A 20409-nucleotide genomic window follows, 5' to 3' on the forward strand; every position below is an offset into this window, starting at 1 on the left:
TTCATTCAATTCTTTACAAAATTAATGCTAGATTTTTTTTCATTCAATTCTTTACAAAATTAATGCTAGATTTTTTTTCATTCAATTCTTTACAAAATTAATGCTAGATTTTTTTTCATTCAATTCTTTACAAAATTAATTCTAGATTTTTTTCATTCAATTCTTTACAAAATTAATGCAAGATTTTTTTCATTCAATTCTTTACAAAATTAATGCTAGATTTTTTTTCATTCAATTCTTTACAAAATTAATGCTAGATTTTTTTTCATTCAATTCTTTACAAAATTAATGCTAGATTTTTTTTCATTCAATTCTTTACAAAATTAATGCTAGATTTTTTTTCATTCAATTCTTTACAAAATTAATGCTAGATTTTTTTCATTCAATTCTTTACAAAATTAATGCTAGATTTTTTTCATTCAATTCTTTACAAAATTAATGCTAGATTTTTTTTCATTCAATTCTTTACAAAATTAATTCTAGATTTTTTTCATTCAATTCTTTACAAAATTAATGCTAGATTTTTTTTCATTCAATTCTTTACAAAATTAATGCTAGATTTTTTTTCATTCAATTCTTTACAAAATTAATGCTAGATTTTTTTTCATTCAATTCTTTACAAAATTAATGCTAGATTTTTTTTCATTCAATTCTTTACAAAATTAATTCTAGATTCTTTTCATTCAATTCTTTACAAAATTAATGCTAGATTTTTTTTCATTCAATTCTTTACAAAATTAATGCTAGATTTTTTTTCATTCAATTCTTTACAAAATTAATGCTAGATTTTTTTTCATTCAATTCTTTACAAAATTAATGCTAGATTTTTTTCATTCAATTCTTTACAAAATTAATGCTAGATTTTTTTTCATTCAATTCTTTACAAAATTAATGCTAGATTTTTTTTCATTCAATTCTTTACAAAATTAATGCTAGATTTTTTTTCATTCAATTCTTTACAAAATTAATGCTAGATTTTTTTTCATTCAATTCTTTACAAAACTAATGCTAGATTTTTTTTTCATTCAATTCTTTACAAAATTAATGCTAGATTTTTTTTCATTCAATTCTTTACAAAATTAATGCTAGATTTTTTTTTCATTCAATTCTTTCCAATTTTAATGCTAGATTTTTTTTTCATTCAATTCTTTACAAAATGCTAGATTTTTTTTTCATTCAATTCTTTACAAAATGCTAGATTTTTTTTTCATTCAATTCTTTACAAAATTAATGCTAGATTTTTTTTTCATTTAATTCTTTACAAAATTAATGCTAGATTTTTTTTTCATTTAATTCTTTACACACACAAGTTCAACTATATTAATAATATAGACTAAAAACCAATATTTTTTCAAAAGCGATCAATACACATGTAAAGTTTTTATAAATAAACATTTACAAGATTACACCTAAGAGTATCCTGTACCTGTACAAAGCCACTACTTGCCCATGCATGAAGTGTTATTTTCACATATGGGTTACAACTAATCGCTCACTCGTAGACAGGATTTAAAAAAAAAAGTCTCCAATCTAATAGGTTTCATACTGTCAACTAATCTCCAACCCCTGATCCATCACCACAATGTTGCATTCTTGTGTCTGTTTTATGAGAATTTTAATGAAATGTGCTCTGATGAACTCATCGCACTTGTGCCACCTCAATGTACATACCCAACAAAGCCATTTAGCAACAAAATCAAACCCCTTCACTGTAGAAGTCCCTAAATGCCAGAAGCATTCTTCTACTCTAATAGTTTCTTCTATTTTGGAGTTTCCTTCTTGTTACATGATTTCCCGATTGTACTGATATGCAGAAGTTTAAATGTAGTGTGAATAAACATCTTGCTCAGCTCTTTTAAACATGACCCCAAATAGTAGTCTCTTACATCCATATGCCTTGTTTGAGGTGAACACAAGTAAAAATAAATTAAATAAGGAGTCTACAGAGATAAACCAACATTTCAACATTAACATGTTATAATTGGGATTTCAATTTCTAGATTTTAGAGTCACGATAGCATGTTAATCTCGAAACATTAGTCAATCCACATAAACTCCTTATAATGTTTATATAATGTTTACATAATGTTTATATAATTTTATATTTTTTTTTGCGTGTGTAGGCATAGAATATTCAGGATAAAAACAGGATGAATTTCAAACCCAAATAATTTCAAAAATATTAATTATATAAAAAAATTATCAAATTCACTAAATTAATTATAAAAAGACTTGTTAAGCAACTAAAAACTTTACCCTGCTTTGAGCGGACAATTTTTTTTTTAAATGTGGAAGAGATAAGTAAAAGTAACAAAATAATTCAAATGTTTTGAATATTTTAAGTAAAATTTCACTCAAGTAGATAATAAGCACATATTTTGAAAGCAATAGGATAGCTATAGAATATAAATAGGTATCCTAATATTTACCCATTAACTGTTTCCTGAGTTTAATTGCATTTCCCACATTGCAATCAACTGAGCCATAACTATGAGGAATGGTGGTCTAGAAAAGAAAAAAAAGAAAATGTAATGTTAATAAATATTTGCTTCTTAAAAATGTTTCAATAACGCAAGTTTTTCAACACAAATGAAAATTCTTGGCATAAAATCAAAAAAAAATAAATCTAATTTTAATTATTATTATTTTTTTTTTTTTTTTTTTTACACGGAGGTCACCACTTATCAAGGCCCGGAAGCCACTCAGGTATAAGGGTTATTGCAAGTACATTACGTTAGTGTGGAGATTTGATGAAGTGTTTATTTAAGGGGGCGGTTCATTAGTAATTTGTTAGCGTTGGACTTTAAGACATCCAAGTTGTAGTCAGGTGAGAAGCAGGCAGACAGAACAGAGTTCCACAGGTGTGCAGTTCTAAGAAAGAAGCTTTGTTCATGGAATGCGCGTTTTGATTTAGGCACAGATAAAGAGTGAGGGAAATTTTTCACCGTGTATTCAACTAGACGGGTGTTTTTTGTGAAAGATTGGCGTTCAGACGAGCACCTGCCATGGAAATAACGATAAAACAAGGATAGGCTCGCAACGTCTCTTCTGTGGGAGAGAGGTTGCAGGGTAGAGAAAAGGGCATCCCCCACTAAGCCACGAAGTCTATTTTGTACTCTGTCAAGGCAGGATAGGCTGTTTTTAGCAGCTCCTGCCCAGATATGGCAGCAGTATTCCATCCTTGGACGTACTTGGCTTTTATATAGATAGAGAATTGCATCAGTAGTGAGATATCTTCTGGAGCGGTAGAAGGATCCCACCATCTTTCCAGCGACCTTGGCAACAGACTTGATGTACGTGTTCCATTTCAGATCAGGAGTAAAGGTCAAACCCAGAAGCTTGTCAAAACACGGGGCCTCTCCCAGACGAGAGCCATCCATCCCAATTGATGCCAGATGGGGATCAGAGTATTGATGATGTAAGGATAGGAGTTTGGTTTTAGATGCATTAAAGGTAACCAGTCACGTCTTCCCCCACTGAACCACGCGCTCGAGATCAGAGGAGAGAGAATCAGAGAGAACTTTGTCATTTACAGCCTTTGATGTGTTGCCGTAGATGGTCGGGTCATCAGCATAGATGTCAACGAATGATTTAAACGTTAAATGTAAATTAACTTAAATGTAGTTAGTGTATACTTTTATGAGGTGCAACTGAAGGGAAATAACTCCTGCCCAATAAATGCAGAGTTGTTTGCCCCTGTTGGAAAAGAGTTTGGAATAAAAACAAGTTTGTTTGTTTGTTTGTTTTTTTATTATTCTATTGTGTTCCTCTTATGTGTTATCCGTGTTCCTTGTTTATCAAATTAATTGGCAAGTCAAAGGTATTAGATTATAACACTCATCGTAATTACGTCACAATTTGTATATTTATCACACCATATTTTCAAAGTATTGTTTTTATAATTTTAAATATTAAAAGCTAGTAGGCATAGAACTCTTTAATTTACAGATTGTGTTCTGCTAGTTATAAAATAAATTACACACACACACACACACACCTATCAAAAATATATATTCCATAAAGGATTGAATGCATAAGCTTAATAACCGATCAAGAATTACAAGTTGTGAAAATCTTGATTTCAAGATCTCGACACTGAATATGACATCTCAAGACTGAGAAAATAATTTCGAGATTGCAACCTCCATTTTTGATTCACCAAATTATTTGGATCACACATTAAAAAACAATTTTCGATGTTCTCTATCTTCTTACCTTGGATTCAGTTAACCGCTTTGCAATAACCTTTCTCATATTCGTTGTTGGGATATCTATGAATTCTGCTGATTCTGCTGTCGCTGCTGCTTTAGGAGGTGCTGAAGGTTTTGGAGGTGCTCTGACAGGTGCAGTGGGAGCCACCGCAGGGGCTGCTGCTTTTGGGGCTGCAACTGGGGCTGGTTGAGTCAAATCAACTTTGTGCAGACTTTTGCTTTTAATGAGAGAGAGTACATCTCTGGAATAAAGAAAACAAATATACATTTAAAAAAAAGAAACTAATCAAACAGTTTCTGTTTTCCTTCTACATATAACCTTTCTTCTCTTCAAAAGTAAAGTCGTCTTTGCAATAATCATCTTTCATTCTTGTCAGCTCCTTACATCAAGTGGCCTCATGCTTTGTCTCGAGCGATTTCCATAAAAAAATAAAAATTAATAAAATAGCAATATTTTATTCATGTTCTGCATTTAATAGATACGTATAACCTTTAATCACATTTTAAACATTTCAAGTTTTTCAGTTTTTATTCTTTGCAGCATGTAGTCTTTTATAAATGGGATGTTGGCATCATCATAACTATTAATGCATTATAACCAAAACCAATGTGTGTGTGTACATGTGTGTTGCACACGGCACAAAGTAGTACATGAGAATATTCACAGTTGACTTGCCGTATAGATTTTATTTACACGGGGGCAACACATAACGATACAAATTACATCAGTCTTAATCCAATATTACTTCAGTTAATGTGTTACAACTATTATAAACAAAAGTAATAGATCTCCATCCGGATTCAAAGTCATATCTTGGTTGCTGCCAGCATTCGTCTCACTCCATTCTCATTTCTGTAGCTGAGAAGTCACAAAACGGAGGTAAAAAAAGAGGAGGAGATAACTCCGCCTAAAACAGAAAAGAAGTTAACTCCCCTTGATTATAGTTCTATTGTTCTTACACGTTTAACACTTTTTTTTTTTACACAGTGGTCACCACTTATCAAGGCCCGGAAGCCACTCAGGGATAAAGGTTATTGCAAGTACATTACGTTACTTTCTTTATGCAGCATTATTGTTATATTCTGCAAAATCTTTCAAGTTGCAGTGGTTTCAGGAGTCGAAGACAAGACAGTGTTCTATCGCATGGTCCTCCTGTCCACATTCACAGATGAATGCACCAGTTTTATAGCCCCATCTGATCATAGCAACTTTTGATCAATCCGTTCCTGTGCTCAGGTGGTTGAGTGCTTTCCACTAAGGCCAGGATGCTTTTGAACCATGAGGGATGGCCTCAGAAGGGGAGATTCCCATATCAGTAGAAGGTGGCCATATTTTAGTTGTTTGGTCCACAACTGTAGTCTGGTCTCATCTTGTGATGGATTCTTCATGGCTGAGGAAGCTTCTTGTGATCCGTGTCAAAAAATCCTTATTACCTATGAATCCTACCAAACGCTTTGTAACAAGGCAAAAAATGAATGATGTCTATAAGCTCAACAAATGTCAGTTCAATTTTATGCAATCAACATGCTGAGCAATGAATTCTCTAATATTTGTTATGCTCATGACTCCTTGTTGCTGTTTTTGTTAAATTAAAGCTTTCTACTTCTGAGCTTTAAGTCTCTTAATTAAAACAAATTAGGGGATAAGAGTGAACCCAGGAAAATGCAAAAAAATTTTTCTGGAGAAAATATCTCAATAAATAAAAAAAACAAGGTGGAGGGTCAGACAACTCAAAAAAGCAGCACATATGCTAAAAACGAACAATTATTAAGCAAACCAAGCCTAGAGATTAATTTGGAGCCTCTAATTGTAGGAAAAACAAGCATTGCACACACATTTCAGCGATGGAAGGGAGATAATCCCCTGTTGATCTTTATTAGAGTTGCCTCCTCTTTGGCAATCACTCTTTTCACAAACATGAAACAATAACGATAAAATAGAGACTATCTGAAAAAAATACGAAAATATCTAAGGAGCCAGTATTTTTACTCTTTTCTTTTCCAAACAACAACTAACATGCCTGAGAACAATTCAACCGAAACGTTGCACAAATAAGACTTAAAATGAGAACAATAGTCCGTTTAATACAAATAATATAAACAAGAAAACGTTTCTGATTTTTTAAGATGATTGATAAATTGGATTATTTGGATCATTCAAACTACTGTTCTTATCTTGAGTGTTATTGGCACAACGTGTTTGACAATGTAACCTCCGACCTTCTTACAGCATATCTTTTTGAACTCTGGAATCTTTCTGTTGAACTTGGGAATCTGCATATCACCTTTTATTTAATCCACAATATAATAAAAAACTTTATCAATTTATATGATTTTTGGAATATGATATTTTTGTTTTGTTACATAAAACAAATTTTTTTTGTTTTTTTTTAATATAGGGAGGAATTCTGAACAAGAATCAAAATGATGTTATGGTCTGGGTACAACAGGACATAGGATTTCTCATCCAATCCCAAGGAACACCAAAGCTTTCTACTAATCTATGTATCTTACAGAAATCAACATGTTAACAGAACTTTCAAATACATTTCAATAAGGATTAAGATTTTTCAAGGAATCCAAAGACCTGATTTAAATTTCCCTTTGATTTTATCTAGGGACACTAAGATGCAATTATTGGTTAGGTTCATAAAATAACTGGAATATATGAAAATGCAAAGAAACGAAAATTATATTTTTAGAGTTTTTTTTTTTTCTTTTTACAAAACAAAACTAAAATTAAAGAATACCTTAGTGAAGAAGGTGTTAAAAAAAGTTTTAAAACTTAAAAAAATATTTTTATTGGAATATTTTAAATGATTTGCTTTTCAAAAAATAACTGAAATTAGTTTTGATATGTTAAAGCGATTTGTCATTTTTCAATTGAATGTAAGTCTTTTTGGTTTTTATGAACATGACCATGCTAACAGTTTTTTTGATTACTCGATTACAAATGTTTTTGTTTTTTAGTTAAAGGGTTTTTATTTTAAAAAAAACAACTAAGTTAAGGTTTTTTTATTTATGTTAGTTTTAACTCTTCTTTTAAGACAAAAACTGTAATTGAATTAAATTCAATTTATTTGGCAAAAATAAAACAATCGTGTTTCAGTTGCCATGTAGGAAAACAGTGATAGAAATTTACACAGAACACAACACAATTTTAATAAATTGAACATATATTTCAGTTTTTAACTTAGAATTAATTGTGTATTTTTCTGAATGTTTTTTGTTCTAATAGCGAAAATTTACAAATTGAAATATTGAATTTCAAGTAAAATTAATGCTATTTACTTAATTATCATGTCATAGTAATGAGCATATTCAGAAATTATGAAAAACGATTAGGTAGAAAATTATTATTGAAAACAGTTTTCGAAGACAATTTGCGAAAATTGAGTTTTGAAAAAAAAAAAAAAAAAAAAAGGGAGAGTTCGACTCATAACAAAACCTAAATATTTTCTGAAAACTGAAAATTATTGGCCAATTTAGCAAAACTTTTTTGCTAATTGTCTTTGAAGACTATTTTCATTAATACTTAATTTTCTTACTATTTTTCATAATTTTTGGATATGTTCATTACTGAGGCATGACAATTGAGTAGGTACCATTGATTTTACTTGATATTCAATATTTTAATTTTTGAATTTTGTTATTATAACAAAGAAAAACCTGTTCTTTGGTGGGAGCGGGGGGGGTACAAAAGAGTCAGCGTTTATCAAGGCCCACAAACCACTCAAAAATAAGAGTTAATGAAAGAACACTGCGATGATCAGTAATGGTGGAAATTGTGTAGAAACTGATTTACAAATACAACAACAAGAACTTGTTTATGTGGGACTTTAAAATGATCATGTGATAGATGGCAAAGCAGCTTCCACAAACAGTTTTAAGAAAGTTTTGTTTATGAAATTTTTGTTTAGTTTTAGGTACAGATAGGGAGTAAGGAAAATTGTTGGTAGTGGTTGTAGCTAGTCGAGTGTTTACCGTGAATGTTTTACAGAGAGGGAGTGCATAGATTGAAGCTCAGTCGAGCACCTGTCATGAAAATAGAGCGTAGATAAACTTGCTACATCTCCTCTGTGATAAAAAGATAGCAGGGAGGAGAAGAGGACATCCCCCACTAGATTTCAAAGCCAGTTTTGTACCTTGTCAATGCCAGAAAGTCCCTACTCAACAGTACTCTAGTTTAGAACATAGTTGACTCTTATACAGGTAAAGATTGGGTTGACCTTCCTCTGATGGGTTGAGGGTACCGGATTGACAGTTACTGGCTGCTGTTTCCGACTGGTAGTACAGTGACCCTAACTCTTTGGTAGCGCTTAGAGCGGCTGCTCCATCAACAGTCGTATAATATCGGGATGTTTGCAGTGCCATGTCGCGCATGGAAAGGGAGCCTGCACTCATCCCCGGTGGGCTTTCCTGAGGCCACAGTCCTAGTAGATGGAGGGTCAGCTGATGGTCTACTTGTGATGCATGTGTGATACTCTGCATAACGTCCTGTTCGGCTCCCCCTAACCTAACTGAAACTCGTTAAAAATATGATGAAAGTACAATCTAAAAATAAGCTTAAACCAGGCTTAGGGTCAAACAAATCCAACTTGCCTCTTCCCTTGAGGCTTGCATTCACAAATATCTGTGGGCTTAGAACTAATTTAGCTGATGTTGAAGCATTTCTCCTAACAAATACCCTGGATATCTTAGCACTAAGTGAGACTAACCTACACTCCTCCATCCCCTCTACTTTAACATGCCTGGATATCTCCCACTCTGCCGTAAGGACTCTGACAGACATATGCACGGACTTGGAGCTTACATTCGTAATACTCTTCCCTTGACTAGAGAAACAAACCTAGAAACGGATGATCAAGCCTTTATGTGCTTTAGACTAATTATGCAACACAACATTAGCTACTTTTACTTTCTCTACCACTCTCCCTCGACCCAAGACTGCACCATAATAAACAAAGTATCTGACAGCATAGATACAGCACTCTCCTTCGACACTAGCGCCCAAGTACATGTATTTGGTGACTTTAATGTCCATCACAAAAACTGGCTTGGATTCTCTACTTACACAGATGCAGCGGGCAGCGCAACTCACAGCTTCTCTATATCTCACTCCCTATCGCAAATTGTTACTTTTCCAACCCGTTTCCCTGATCAGGAAGAACAACACTCATCACTCTTAGATCTGTTTTTGACCACAGTTCGTGATGATTGTATAACGAAAGCTGACAGCCCACTTGGGAACGCTGATCATGCAGTGATAATGGTTGAAATCGCCCTAAACTCTAGACCCAAAACTGAAGAGCCAGTGCTCAAAACAACGAGATATTATAAAAAGGCTGACTGGGAAGCCATTAGAGATCTTATCAGAGATGCCCCATGGGGAAATATCTTTTCTCTTCCTGCTGAACAGTATGCAAACGAGACCACTGAATGGTTCAAAACTGCAATCGAAGCGCATGTTCCCATGCAGAAATTTTATAGTAAGCCCCACTCTCCCCAATGGTTTACTTCAACCTGCGCAACTGCTATTGCTCAAAGGCAGCATGCATACCGCAGATTTAACCGACATAAGTCCAGTTCAAACAGACAGAAGCACATAGAAGCAAGAAGTAACGTTAAGAAAGAAATAGCGACAGCCAAGAGAGAATTTATGAAAACCACTAAAAAACGCATAGAAGCACAAAAACTAGGAACTCGTGACTTCTGGAAAATCTACAACAGTGTAGTAAATGATGGGCAATCAACAATTCCCCACTAACCAACAATCACGAGGTTCTTTGCTCAGCAACCGAGAAAGCTAACATGCTTGCCAGTCGGTTTGTCTCAAACTCCACACTGGACCCTTCTAACCACCCCCTACCTGAATTTCCTATGCAGACAGACGCTACGCAAGACGATCTACAAATCACCCCTGCTCAATTACATGCTATCATAACAAATCTTGACACTTCAAAAGCATGTGGACCCGACCTCATCCCAGCTGTGCTATTAAAAAAGTGCTCAGCTGAAGTAGCTCCAGTTCTCTCCAAACTCTACAACAAATGCCTTAATGAATCTTGCTTTCCGGGCTGTTGGAAAAACTGCTTCTGTGGTACCAGTATTCAAGAATTCTGGCGAAAGAACTGACCCATCAAATTATCGCCCCATTAGCCTCCTCCCACTTTTTGCCAAAATATTTGAGACCATAATTAACCATGCTCTAGTCCGGCACCTTACAGATGCTAAACTTCTGCCTGACAAACAATATGGATTTAGACAAGCCCGTTCCACAGCAGACATCCTAACTAATCTCTGAATGTATATACCATTCACTGGACAAAGCGGGGGAGGGCAGAGCGGTAGCTCTAGATATATCTAAGGCTTTTGACAGGGTATGGCATGAGGGTCTCCTCAGGAAGATTAGATCATACGGTATCACTGGTAGAATACTTAACATAATTAAATCCTTCTTAGATAAGAGAAAAATCCAGTTTGTCCTCGACGGTCTGACATCTAAACAATATGATATAAATGCGGGAGTGCCCCAGGGATCTATCCTTGGACCTCTACTGTTCCTGATATTCATAAATGACCTCCCCGACAAAATTGCCTCTGAGATGGGTATATATGCTGATGACGCCATGCTGTATAGCAGGCACGACAGGAAAACAAATGAACATATATCTAAAGTAATGGCAGAAACACTAGAGGATGACCTCCAATCAGTAGTGGAATGGGGACAAAAATGGATGGTCACGTTCAATGCCGCCAAGACTAAACTGGTTTCATTCAATAATTACAAGAAACCTTCTCTACCACCTATAGCAATGGCCAACGACTCTTTATCTGAGAGTACGTCTTTCAAGCTCCTTGGCCTAACGTTCACAGGAAACATGAGTTGGAACAATTACATCAAGGGCATTGCCAGGAAGGTGGGCTCTCTCTACCGTGCTAGAAAACTACTAACACCCGAAAGTATCCTGTACCTCTATAAGGCAACCATTCGCCCATGTATGGAGTATTGTTGTCATATTTAGGCTGGTGCATCGGCTACTAGTCTCTCGCTCCTTGGCAGGGTTCAAAAGAGAGTCGCAAATCTGATAGGCCCTAAACTGGCATCTAAGCTTCAGCCTCTGTCCCATCGACGAAACGTTGCATCCCTCTGCCTGTTCTACAAGTATTTTAATGGTGAATGCTCTGATGAACTGCAAGCACTTGTGCCCCCACGACGTGAACACCCTCGACAGACCCGACAAGCTGCAAAATCCCACCCCCACACTGTAGAGATCCCTAGATGTAAAAGATCTTTCTACTCCGGTAGTTTCTTCCCCAGAACCGCTAGACTTTGGAATTCCATTCCAGGTCACTGCTCCCCCAACTGTACTGACATGCAGAAGTTCAAGTGCAACGTGAACCAACATCTTGCTGCCCAAATCCCTACATAGTACCCCAGTAGTTGTTTCCCCTGATAGTAGCCCCCTACACCAAAGTGGCAATGTGCCTTGTTTGGGGTGAAAATGTAATAAAAAAAATTTAAAAAAAGGATTGAGTCAAGAGGGAGATATACATTCTGGAGCGATAGAATGATCCAATTATTTTTCTGGGAAAATGTTATTCTTAATGTTATAATTTTTATAGCATTCACTTAGAAGCTAGTGTTGAAACTAAGACTTACTTGCTAATAAAAATAATTTTTAAAAATGGTTCTTGTCTAAAATTTCCAATATATTAAACAATAAAAATAAAGAAAAATTTGTATAATGTACCCATGACGAAATGAAAATATACTCAAAAAAGAAAATCATTTTTAAGCAATTAATGGAAATTTGTAGGCATTACAACAAATCAAGTATGAATTATTTCCTTTTGTTTCATAGGATTTTTATTTATTTATTTTATTTACTTTTTTTAAATCGCAGATGATCATATCTCAGTCATAAAATTTGATTTTTTTTTATTTAAAAATAAGATTATTTCATCAGTTATGTGATTTTTCGAATATGATATTTTTGCTTCATCATGGATATGTAAATCATACAGGTTTTTCTCCATTTCTGAACAAGAACACAAAATTATTCAGTTTTCTCTCTAAAATGAAAAGTGAATTGCTTTCAGTTTTGTTTTATGGCATATCAACCCATTGCGCTAATTATGTACATCTTTATTATTATTTTTATTATTATTACATTATCATTATTTTTATTAATGGTATATCAGCCCATTGCACTAATCATGTACACCTTTTATTATTATTATTATTATTATTATTTTGATTAATATTATTATTAATAATATTATTAATATTATTTTGATTAATATTATTATTAATATTATTATTAATATTATTATTTTTATTAATATTATTTTTATTATTATTTTTATTATCATTATTTTTATTTATGGCATATCAACCCATTGTGCTAATCATATACACCTTTTAGTATTATTATTAGGTTAAAATTATTAAGAAAAAGAAAACTGAAATTTTGTTTACCCTTTCAGTAGATGGCCTTTCGGGCCAGTTGGTTGTATTTCCTTTGGACTGATAAGATATTCTTCGAGCAATTTTTTAACAGAAGGACCAACTCCTGTCCTGAAACGCAACAAATAAAACATGCATTAATTTAAAGAGAAAAAGAAAATAAGAAAAACTAAATTAGTATTTTATCATCTTATAAATTTCTTTCCATTCTTTTTAATCAATTGATAAAAAAATATTAACCGCATATAAATATGCCCACTTTGCCCTTCCTTTGAAAGGACCAGGTTTTGGTTCAATCAAATATGGCAGGCCTTCTCACATGACACACACACAGGCAATACCAATTCATTTCCTCCCTTGAGACTCCCATTCACAAAGACTTAAAACTAGCTTAGAAAATGAAGAATCACTCTCCAAATATCTTAGCGCTAACCACCTACATTTCTCCATCCCTTCTAACCATTTTAACAAGTCTGATTATTTCCCACTTTGTCATAAGGATTTAAACAGACTTGGAGTTTATATTCGTAACATCCTCCCCTTGATTAGAGAATCCAAACTAAAATCAAACAACCATGTGATGTGCTTTAGATGAAACTTGCAACATATCGTTACTCATATTTTCTCAACCCTTCTACCTAGAGTCAGAACTGCACCCCTAATCAACCACATCTGACAGCATAAATGCAACACTCTCCCCAGATCCTAGAAACCATGTACATGTATTTGACGATTTTAATAGTCATCACAGTAATTGACTTGTTACACAAGCAGCTGATAGCATCACACAGCTTTTCTATCCCGTTCCCTGACGCAGACAGTCACATTCCCTATCTGTCTGGATCAGCAAATCTCATTCCTATATTTATTTCTGACCACAATTCTGAATGATTGTAACAAATATCCAAATGCTTGTGTAACAAAGTCTAGAGCCCACTCGGAAATGCTGATGATGTTGTTATAATCATAGACATCACCCTAAACTCTCGATCCCAAGTTAAGGAGCCATAGCTCAAAACGACAAGGTATTCAACAAGGCTGACTGGGAAGCCATCATGGTTCACATCAAAGATGTCTGATGAAATAGCATTTTTTCTCTTCCTGCAAAATAGTGCGCAAATGAGGCGCTACTCAATGGTTCAAAGCCACAGTTGAAGTACATGTTCTCACACAAGTTTAATAGCAAATTCTACTCTTCTTAATAGTTCGCTTTTACTTGTGCAGATGCCATTGCTCAAACACAGCATACATTCTGCAGCTTTATCCGACATAAATATAATACAAATAGACAAAAGTATATAGAAGGTAGAAATAATTGCATAAGTGAAATAGCTGCAGTCAAGAGAAAGCATTCCAAAATCACCAGGAAAAGCATTGAGTCGCAGAAATTAGAAATTCGCAGTTTCTGGAAAAATTAAAACAGTGTAGTAAATAATTGGCCTCCATTATCCAATAACAATGAAGTTTGCGCAGAAACCAAGCAGGTTAATCTGCTTGCCTGGCAGTTCATCTCCAATTTCACTTTCCCACCCAAATTTCTCTTTGCAGACAGAAGCCACAATTGATGATCTGAAAATCACACCTTCTCATGTTCTTGATAAAAACTAGACACCTTGAAATGGGTGGCCCTCACTTTGTTCCTACTATGCTATAAAAAAAAAAAAAATGCTCTGCTGAGCTTGCCCCAGTTCTCTCCAAACTCTTTTACTGTATCTTGCTTCCTTAACTGTTAGAAAATAGTTTCTGTGGTACCAGTTTCCAAAAATTCTAGTGAAAGAACTGACCCACACAATTATTGCTCCATTATCCTTATCCCATTCTTTGCCTAAATCTCCGAGTCCTTAATCAAACATTAGTCCACCACCTCATAGATATAAAAACTCGTTCTACTGCAAATATCCTAGCTATACTCTTTGAAGGCATATACCACACATTGGATAAGGCAGGGGAGGCTAGAGCAGTAGCCCCAAAATATATCTAAGGTCTTTGACAGGGTATGGCATGAAAATCTCATGAAAATTAAATCATACAGTATTATTGGACGAATACTTAACATAATTAATCCTTCTTAGACAAAAGAAAAATCCAGGTTGTTCTCTGTCATATGTCAAAATATGATATAAATACAGGTGTGCCACAGGGGTTGATTCTTGGTCCTTTATTATTCCTGTATTCATAAATGACCTCCTTGATTAAGAGGAGTATATTTGCTGATGACACTGCACTAGAAAAGACACGAGAGGAAAATGAAAGATCACACATCTAAGAACAATGGCTGAAACTTTAGAGGATGATCTTCAGTCCATAGTGGAATAGGGATGTAAATGGTAACATTCAATGCTACTAAGACTAAACTGCTTTCCTTTAACAGTTACAAGAAACCTTCTCAACCACTGATTACCATGACTAATGATCTGCGACCTGAAAGATTTTTGTTCAAACTCCTTGGCTCAACATTCACAGGAAACATGAACTCAAACAAATATATCAAGGAAATACCTTAAGTTGCTTCAAAGAAAGTGTCCTCTCTCTATCAGGCTAGAAAAATTTTTAAATCAGAAAAATTTCATTCAGCATCTTCCGGCGTTTTATCTAAATTACCCAGAGAATTCTAATGATAACAGTCCTTATTCTGCAAAAGTATATAAAAAAAAAAAAAACGACAAAGGAAGAGAAGAGATATGGAGAAATGAAAAATGTGATAATTATATAAATTGAGGTCTTACAAAGAATGGATGTCTTCAACGTTAACCTTGGAAGCTGTTCCAACCGCAGGAGCAGCTGGAGGTGAAACTGAAGGTGGTGGGGGTGCAGCTGAAACTGGGGGTGGGGCAGAATCTTCAGCTCCATCAGTTGGAATTGTCACATTCTGCCAATCTTCACCTTCTTCCACTATAAGGGCAATCAAGTGACCAACCTTCACATCTTTGCTTCCCTCTGGCATCTACAAAAGAAAAATATCTTTACTTATATATAAAAGGCACGGTGTGTGTGTGTGTGTGTGTGTGTGTGTGTGTGTGTGTGTGTGTGTGTGTGTGTGTGTGTGTGTGTGTGTGTGTGTGTGTGTGTGTGCAACTTCATTCCCTATGGGATTCAAAACAGCTGGACTAATTTTTTTGAAATTTTACACAAATATACTTTATGTGTCTGGGAGTGTTCTTACATAGGATTTGTATCGGATTTTGATCAATTTACATATTTTTGAAATATGGCTACATACGTCATACTGATTTTTTTTTTTTTTTTTTTTGCTTTTTAATATAGGAAGAATTCTGAATAAGAATCAAATTTTCTTTTCTTGTGAAAAGACAAAAAACAGTACAGTTTGTGATTCATGCTAAATTTTGTCAGCATCTTTTGGCTGTTCATGTAAATAGCTGAAAGATAGCAAATGAAAACAACCCAGTGTCAAAATCAAAAGAAGGAGCTGCTATCAAATAGGAAAAAATAATGAAACAATGAAAAAAAAGTCACTGTACATAAATTTTTTTTGTAAAAATAGTTTTTGATAAAAAATATAATGCACTATTATTTTTTTAACAATAAAATTACATTTGTTAAATTATTTTTTTTGTTTTGCTAAATTTTGTTTTGTTATTGTTTGTATTGGTACAGCTTTTGAAATGGACAGATTAGGATGAAAAAAATGTCTTTACATTTTTTTATGGTATATGGTTTAAGATTAGGTTAAAAAATGGTATTTCGTTATTGTACTGAAATTCAAAAATTGAAATATTGAATTTCAAGTTAAACCAATGGCATCTACTGAATTGATATGAACATATAAAAAATTACAAAAAACATGGTAGAAAATTAATTAATGAAAATAGTTTTGGAAGACAATTAGCAAAAACTGAGTTTTACAAGAAAAAAAAAAAGCTGTCTCCTTTGAAGAACAAGAAACTGTCCATTTTAAAAGGTTGACCTAATTTAGCACACATTGACTTGTTTCATGGATTTAATTCATTGCAAACTGGAAAACTAAAATGTAACATCTTTAATTTGTTCAAGATTTTTTCTCAAGTTTTGAATATTTTATTTTCTTGATTGTTGTTGGAAGTGAACATTATATTTTATGAAACAAAGAAAAAAAAAAGGACATATTTTGGGGTGCTGGAAGGCAAAAATGCTATTTTTGTCCACTCTTAAATGTTTGGAAAAAGTTTTCCCTCCATTTTTATTTCAGTTTTCACAGTTTTAGACCTGAAAACCTCAAGTGATATATATATATATATATATATATATATATATATATATATATATATTGTCGCGAACCAATATAATATCAGTGAACACTGTATTAATAGTGATGATGATGATGACGGTGACGAGGATAGTAAACAGTAACATAATTGGTCGAGATCCGGCCAATCAGATCAAGTTTCACTTCTTAGCCATGGTCGAGAATCGACGATAAAATAAAATTAGTTGCAGAATTTGGGGGAGGGAGATAACAGCGTACATTGACGGCTGGCCGCACTCCAAACTTCAGGTTGTAAACCGTTGGATATAAAAAAAAAAAAAGAAAATATATAAAAGGATGACAAGTGACTCCACCAGTTACGGTTAGTAAAACTTGAATACGCGTCACACCCATTTTGTTCCTAAGAATATCGATAATTTTCGTCAACGTATTTATTTTCAAGTGCGGCTATAAAAAAAATATAAATCCGCGCAAGACGCACAAACAGTTATATTCAGACTTTTTCTGTATTATCATTTTCTTTATTATTTGAATTTTGAACTGTTGCAAGATCTTTTTCGAAGTTGTACGTGTTTCATATATCTAAAAAAAAAAAAAAAAAAAAAAAAAAAAAAAAAAAAAAGGAAGGGGAGATTATATATTTATGTATATACTAAAATTTCGCTGTTGGATTCGAATTTAAACTTCACCCTGCTGTACCTGAATGGAGACGTACTTAAGTCCAAAGGAAGATAATTTTAATCACCAGAATTAAAGAATATTAATAACGAAATGAATTAATAGCTATAAACCTTATCGGCTATAGATTCCAAAGACAATCAGCCTGGATCGGGTGATGGTCAAATCTAAAGAATGAACGTCTGATATTGGTTTCGCGAGATTCTCCTCCCTCTTCATTCGGGTTTTGTCTGAGACATCGAAAAGGGAGTATTTTGTCACAATATATATATTTAAAAAAAAAAATTTTTTTAAATAGATAGGACATTTTTTTTTTTGTTCCTTTCAACATTTTTTTTCCTAGTGTTCATATAAAAAAAGGGTTTTTTTTTTGTCGTTCGCTTGGTATAGATATCCAAGATGGAGGACTGGAAGCCCTTTATCACGCAGTTGCTCAAGGTGCAGCAAAAGCCAGAGAAAAATGTAAAAGAACAAACTAGACAGCTCTAGTTGCAATTTCAACAGCAATTTCAGTAACAACAATTTTTCCTATAATTCGACAATTCGAGTCAAAATAAATGCCACAAAACAACTGTCGGAACAGGAAGATAAACAGCAACAGCGGCAACAAATGTTGGAGGAGAAATTGTTACTTCAACAGACAAGAGGAACTTTTCTTAAAAATGTTGAACAGAATGAAACAACAGCACAGCTTTTTACCAAAACACCATATGGAATTTGATTGAAACGTTCACCTACATACCGGAGCAGGAAAAGACGTTTGACCCTTTTTATAGGATATATGAAAACTTAATTCACTTTTGATTGCCAAGAGTGGAGCAATACAAAAAGGTCCTCTTACTTTTAAGGAAACTAGGGAGCACAGGACACAATAAGTTCATTGACTACCTAGAACTGGAAATCTTCTGAGGCGGTCAAACTTTTATCTGAACTTTTCGGCCCAAATACGACTTTTTTCACAAGAGATGGAAGTGTTTCAACCTGGCGAAATGCAATGACAAAGATTATCTTATAATCTTGTACTTTTTTAGTTAAAAAAAAAAGAGAAAAATAGGAGGCTTTACTTTTGGAAACGCAGCTGATAATATATAAATATATGCATCATAAAATTAACACAAAAAATAATATATAAATATACACATCACAAAATTAACTCCCAAAAGAAATAAATAAATAAATAAAATAAAATAAATAAAATAAATAAATAATAATATATAAACAAGCAGCGCATGTGTACTCCCCTTCTAGTGTTATTATTATTATTATTATTGTTTGTTATTGTTGTTGGAAAGTCTTATTAAAAGTGAGTCTTAGAGAGTCTTATTAAGAGAGATGTTACGTTCTGTGTTCGTGTTATGAAGAGATTCATATATATATAAAATGTTCATACTTAGAAGTGTAGTAGAAGCTCTTAGAGTGAGGAGACAGTGTTGAGACAGTCTTAGTGTTCACATTGTAGATATGAGATGTAGAGACATTGTGTATGTAAAGACATTTTAAAACACAGGATATATAAGACATATAATGACAATTTCACTTTACCTTTTGGTAGAATTACAACACAAAGACGACGTTTATAAAAACACATGACGCGTTTATTTCCATGGACCGGTCGGTGGTTTTCTTAGTCAGGAATTCAAAGTTTTACATTCTATGTTTCAAAGGTGACCGTCTCGCTTCCAGACGTTCGACTGTCCATCTCTGGACTCCAGACTGTCGTATGTCGTCCTCAGACTCTCCTGCTTAACTATAAAGTTTCTAACTATATTGAGAACTTCCCATTTTCCATGACATCATACCCATGTTAAAACATGTGTCTTCTTTCACGTGTTCTGAAAATGCGTGTCCAATACATTTTCCTTTGTTTACAAAAGGAATTTTAACCTATATTTCCAGTAACCTATATTTCTAATATGTTAAAAACATGTTTATTAAATTATCCTATAGTTGCATTCCTCAATTCAATTTCATAACAGAATTGACAAATGCACATTTCTTTTCTTAAAACTATTTTATCTCTAAGCTAAACAATGGTTTGTTTTTACATTCCATTTTCTAATTCTCTCTCGTAATCTATTTCTAAACCTAAATTACGAGGTTCGAATTTCGTCTATTCTATTTCATTTTAACTAAATCTCTATTTTTATACTTACATGAAAAGGGGACAGCCCTTATCATGTAACACTAGTGCTGCATGTGAGATAACGCCACAAAAAAAATGGTTGGTTGGTTGGTTGTTTTTGTTTTACGGCATATCAACCCTTTTCAGGTTATTTAATGCTGAATCTAGTTATTTTGAGGAACGAGTTTTAATGGAGTATATTTGTTTTTAAAGTCGGATTCTATTTAACCCAAAAGGAATTATAAAATTACATTGTTATGATGACTAAACTTATGCATCTATGACTTGAAAGTGTCATACCTCTGTTGCAGATATTGATGGTGTGAGATGCTAAGAAAGCAACTCCCGTCATGGATGTGCATTAAAAGTAGAAATACATCATTGAATTCCTGGCAAAAGTGCACTGAGAATTCTGGTGACTATGTAGAAAAATAAATTCTGGAGCACAAATCGGTGTGCGTTTTAATGGCACCACATCTTCACAACTCTTTAACTTTTAAGTTAAAAAAAAAAAGTTAAAAAAAAAAAAAATAATAATAGGAGGCTTTACTTTTGGCTCAATCCTTATATATTTCAGGGAGATGAATGCTCCTACTTGCACAGTCCCAAGTCACCTTTTCGCAAAGTATAGCACCTGTTAACCACCCTCTGATATTCCAGAGAGTTACAATACAAAGGTGGGGAGGAAATAGTTGAAACTCCTCATCCAGATGAAGACAACTCA

General features: G+C 33.6%; 1 protein-coding gene across 2 annotated transcripts in view; it reads right to left on the reverse strand.

Moving 5' to 3' along the window:
- Positions 1-20409, reverse strand: part of LOC145293306 (pyruvate dehydrogenase protein X component-like) — a 104787-nt gene that overhangs the window by 36192 nt on the left and 48186 nt on the right. For both annotated transcript variants that reach the window (XM_080139948.1, XM_080139949.1), the window contains 4 exons: positions 15408-15625; positions 12694-12792; positions 4216-4453; positions 2430-2505 (listed from right to left, as the gene is read on the reverse strand). In XM_080139948.1, coding sequence (XP_079996074.1) covers positions 2430-2505; positions 4216-4453; positions 12694-12792; positions 15408-15625 — 631 coding nt within the window. The remainder of the gene's footprint in view (positions 1-2429; positions 2506-4215; positions 4454-12693; positions 12793-15407; positions 15626-20409) is intronic.

The sequence above is a fragment of the Euprymna scolopes genome, chromosome 14 (assembly GCF_053919585.1).
Source record: "Euprymna scolopes isolate OS-2025 chromosome 14, ASM5391958v1, whole genome shotgun sequence".
Taxonomy (NCBI): Eukaryota; Metazoa; Mollusca; class Cephalopoda; order Sepiida; family Sepiolidae; genus Euprymna; species Euprymna scolopes.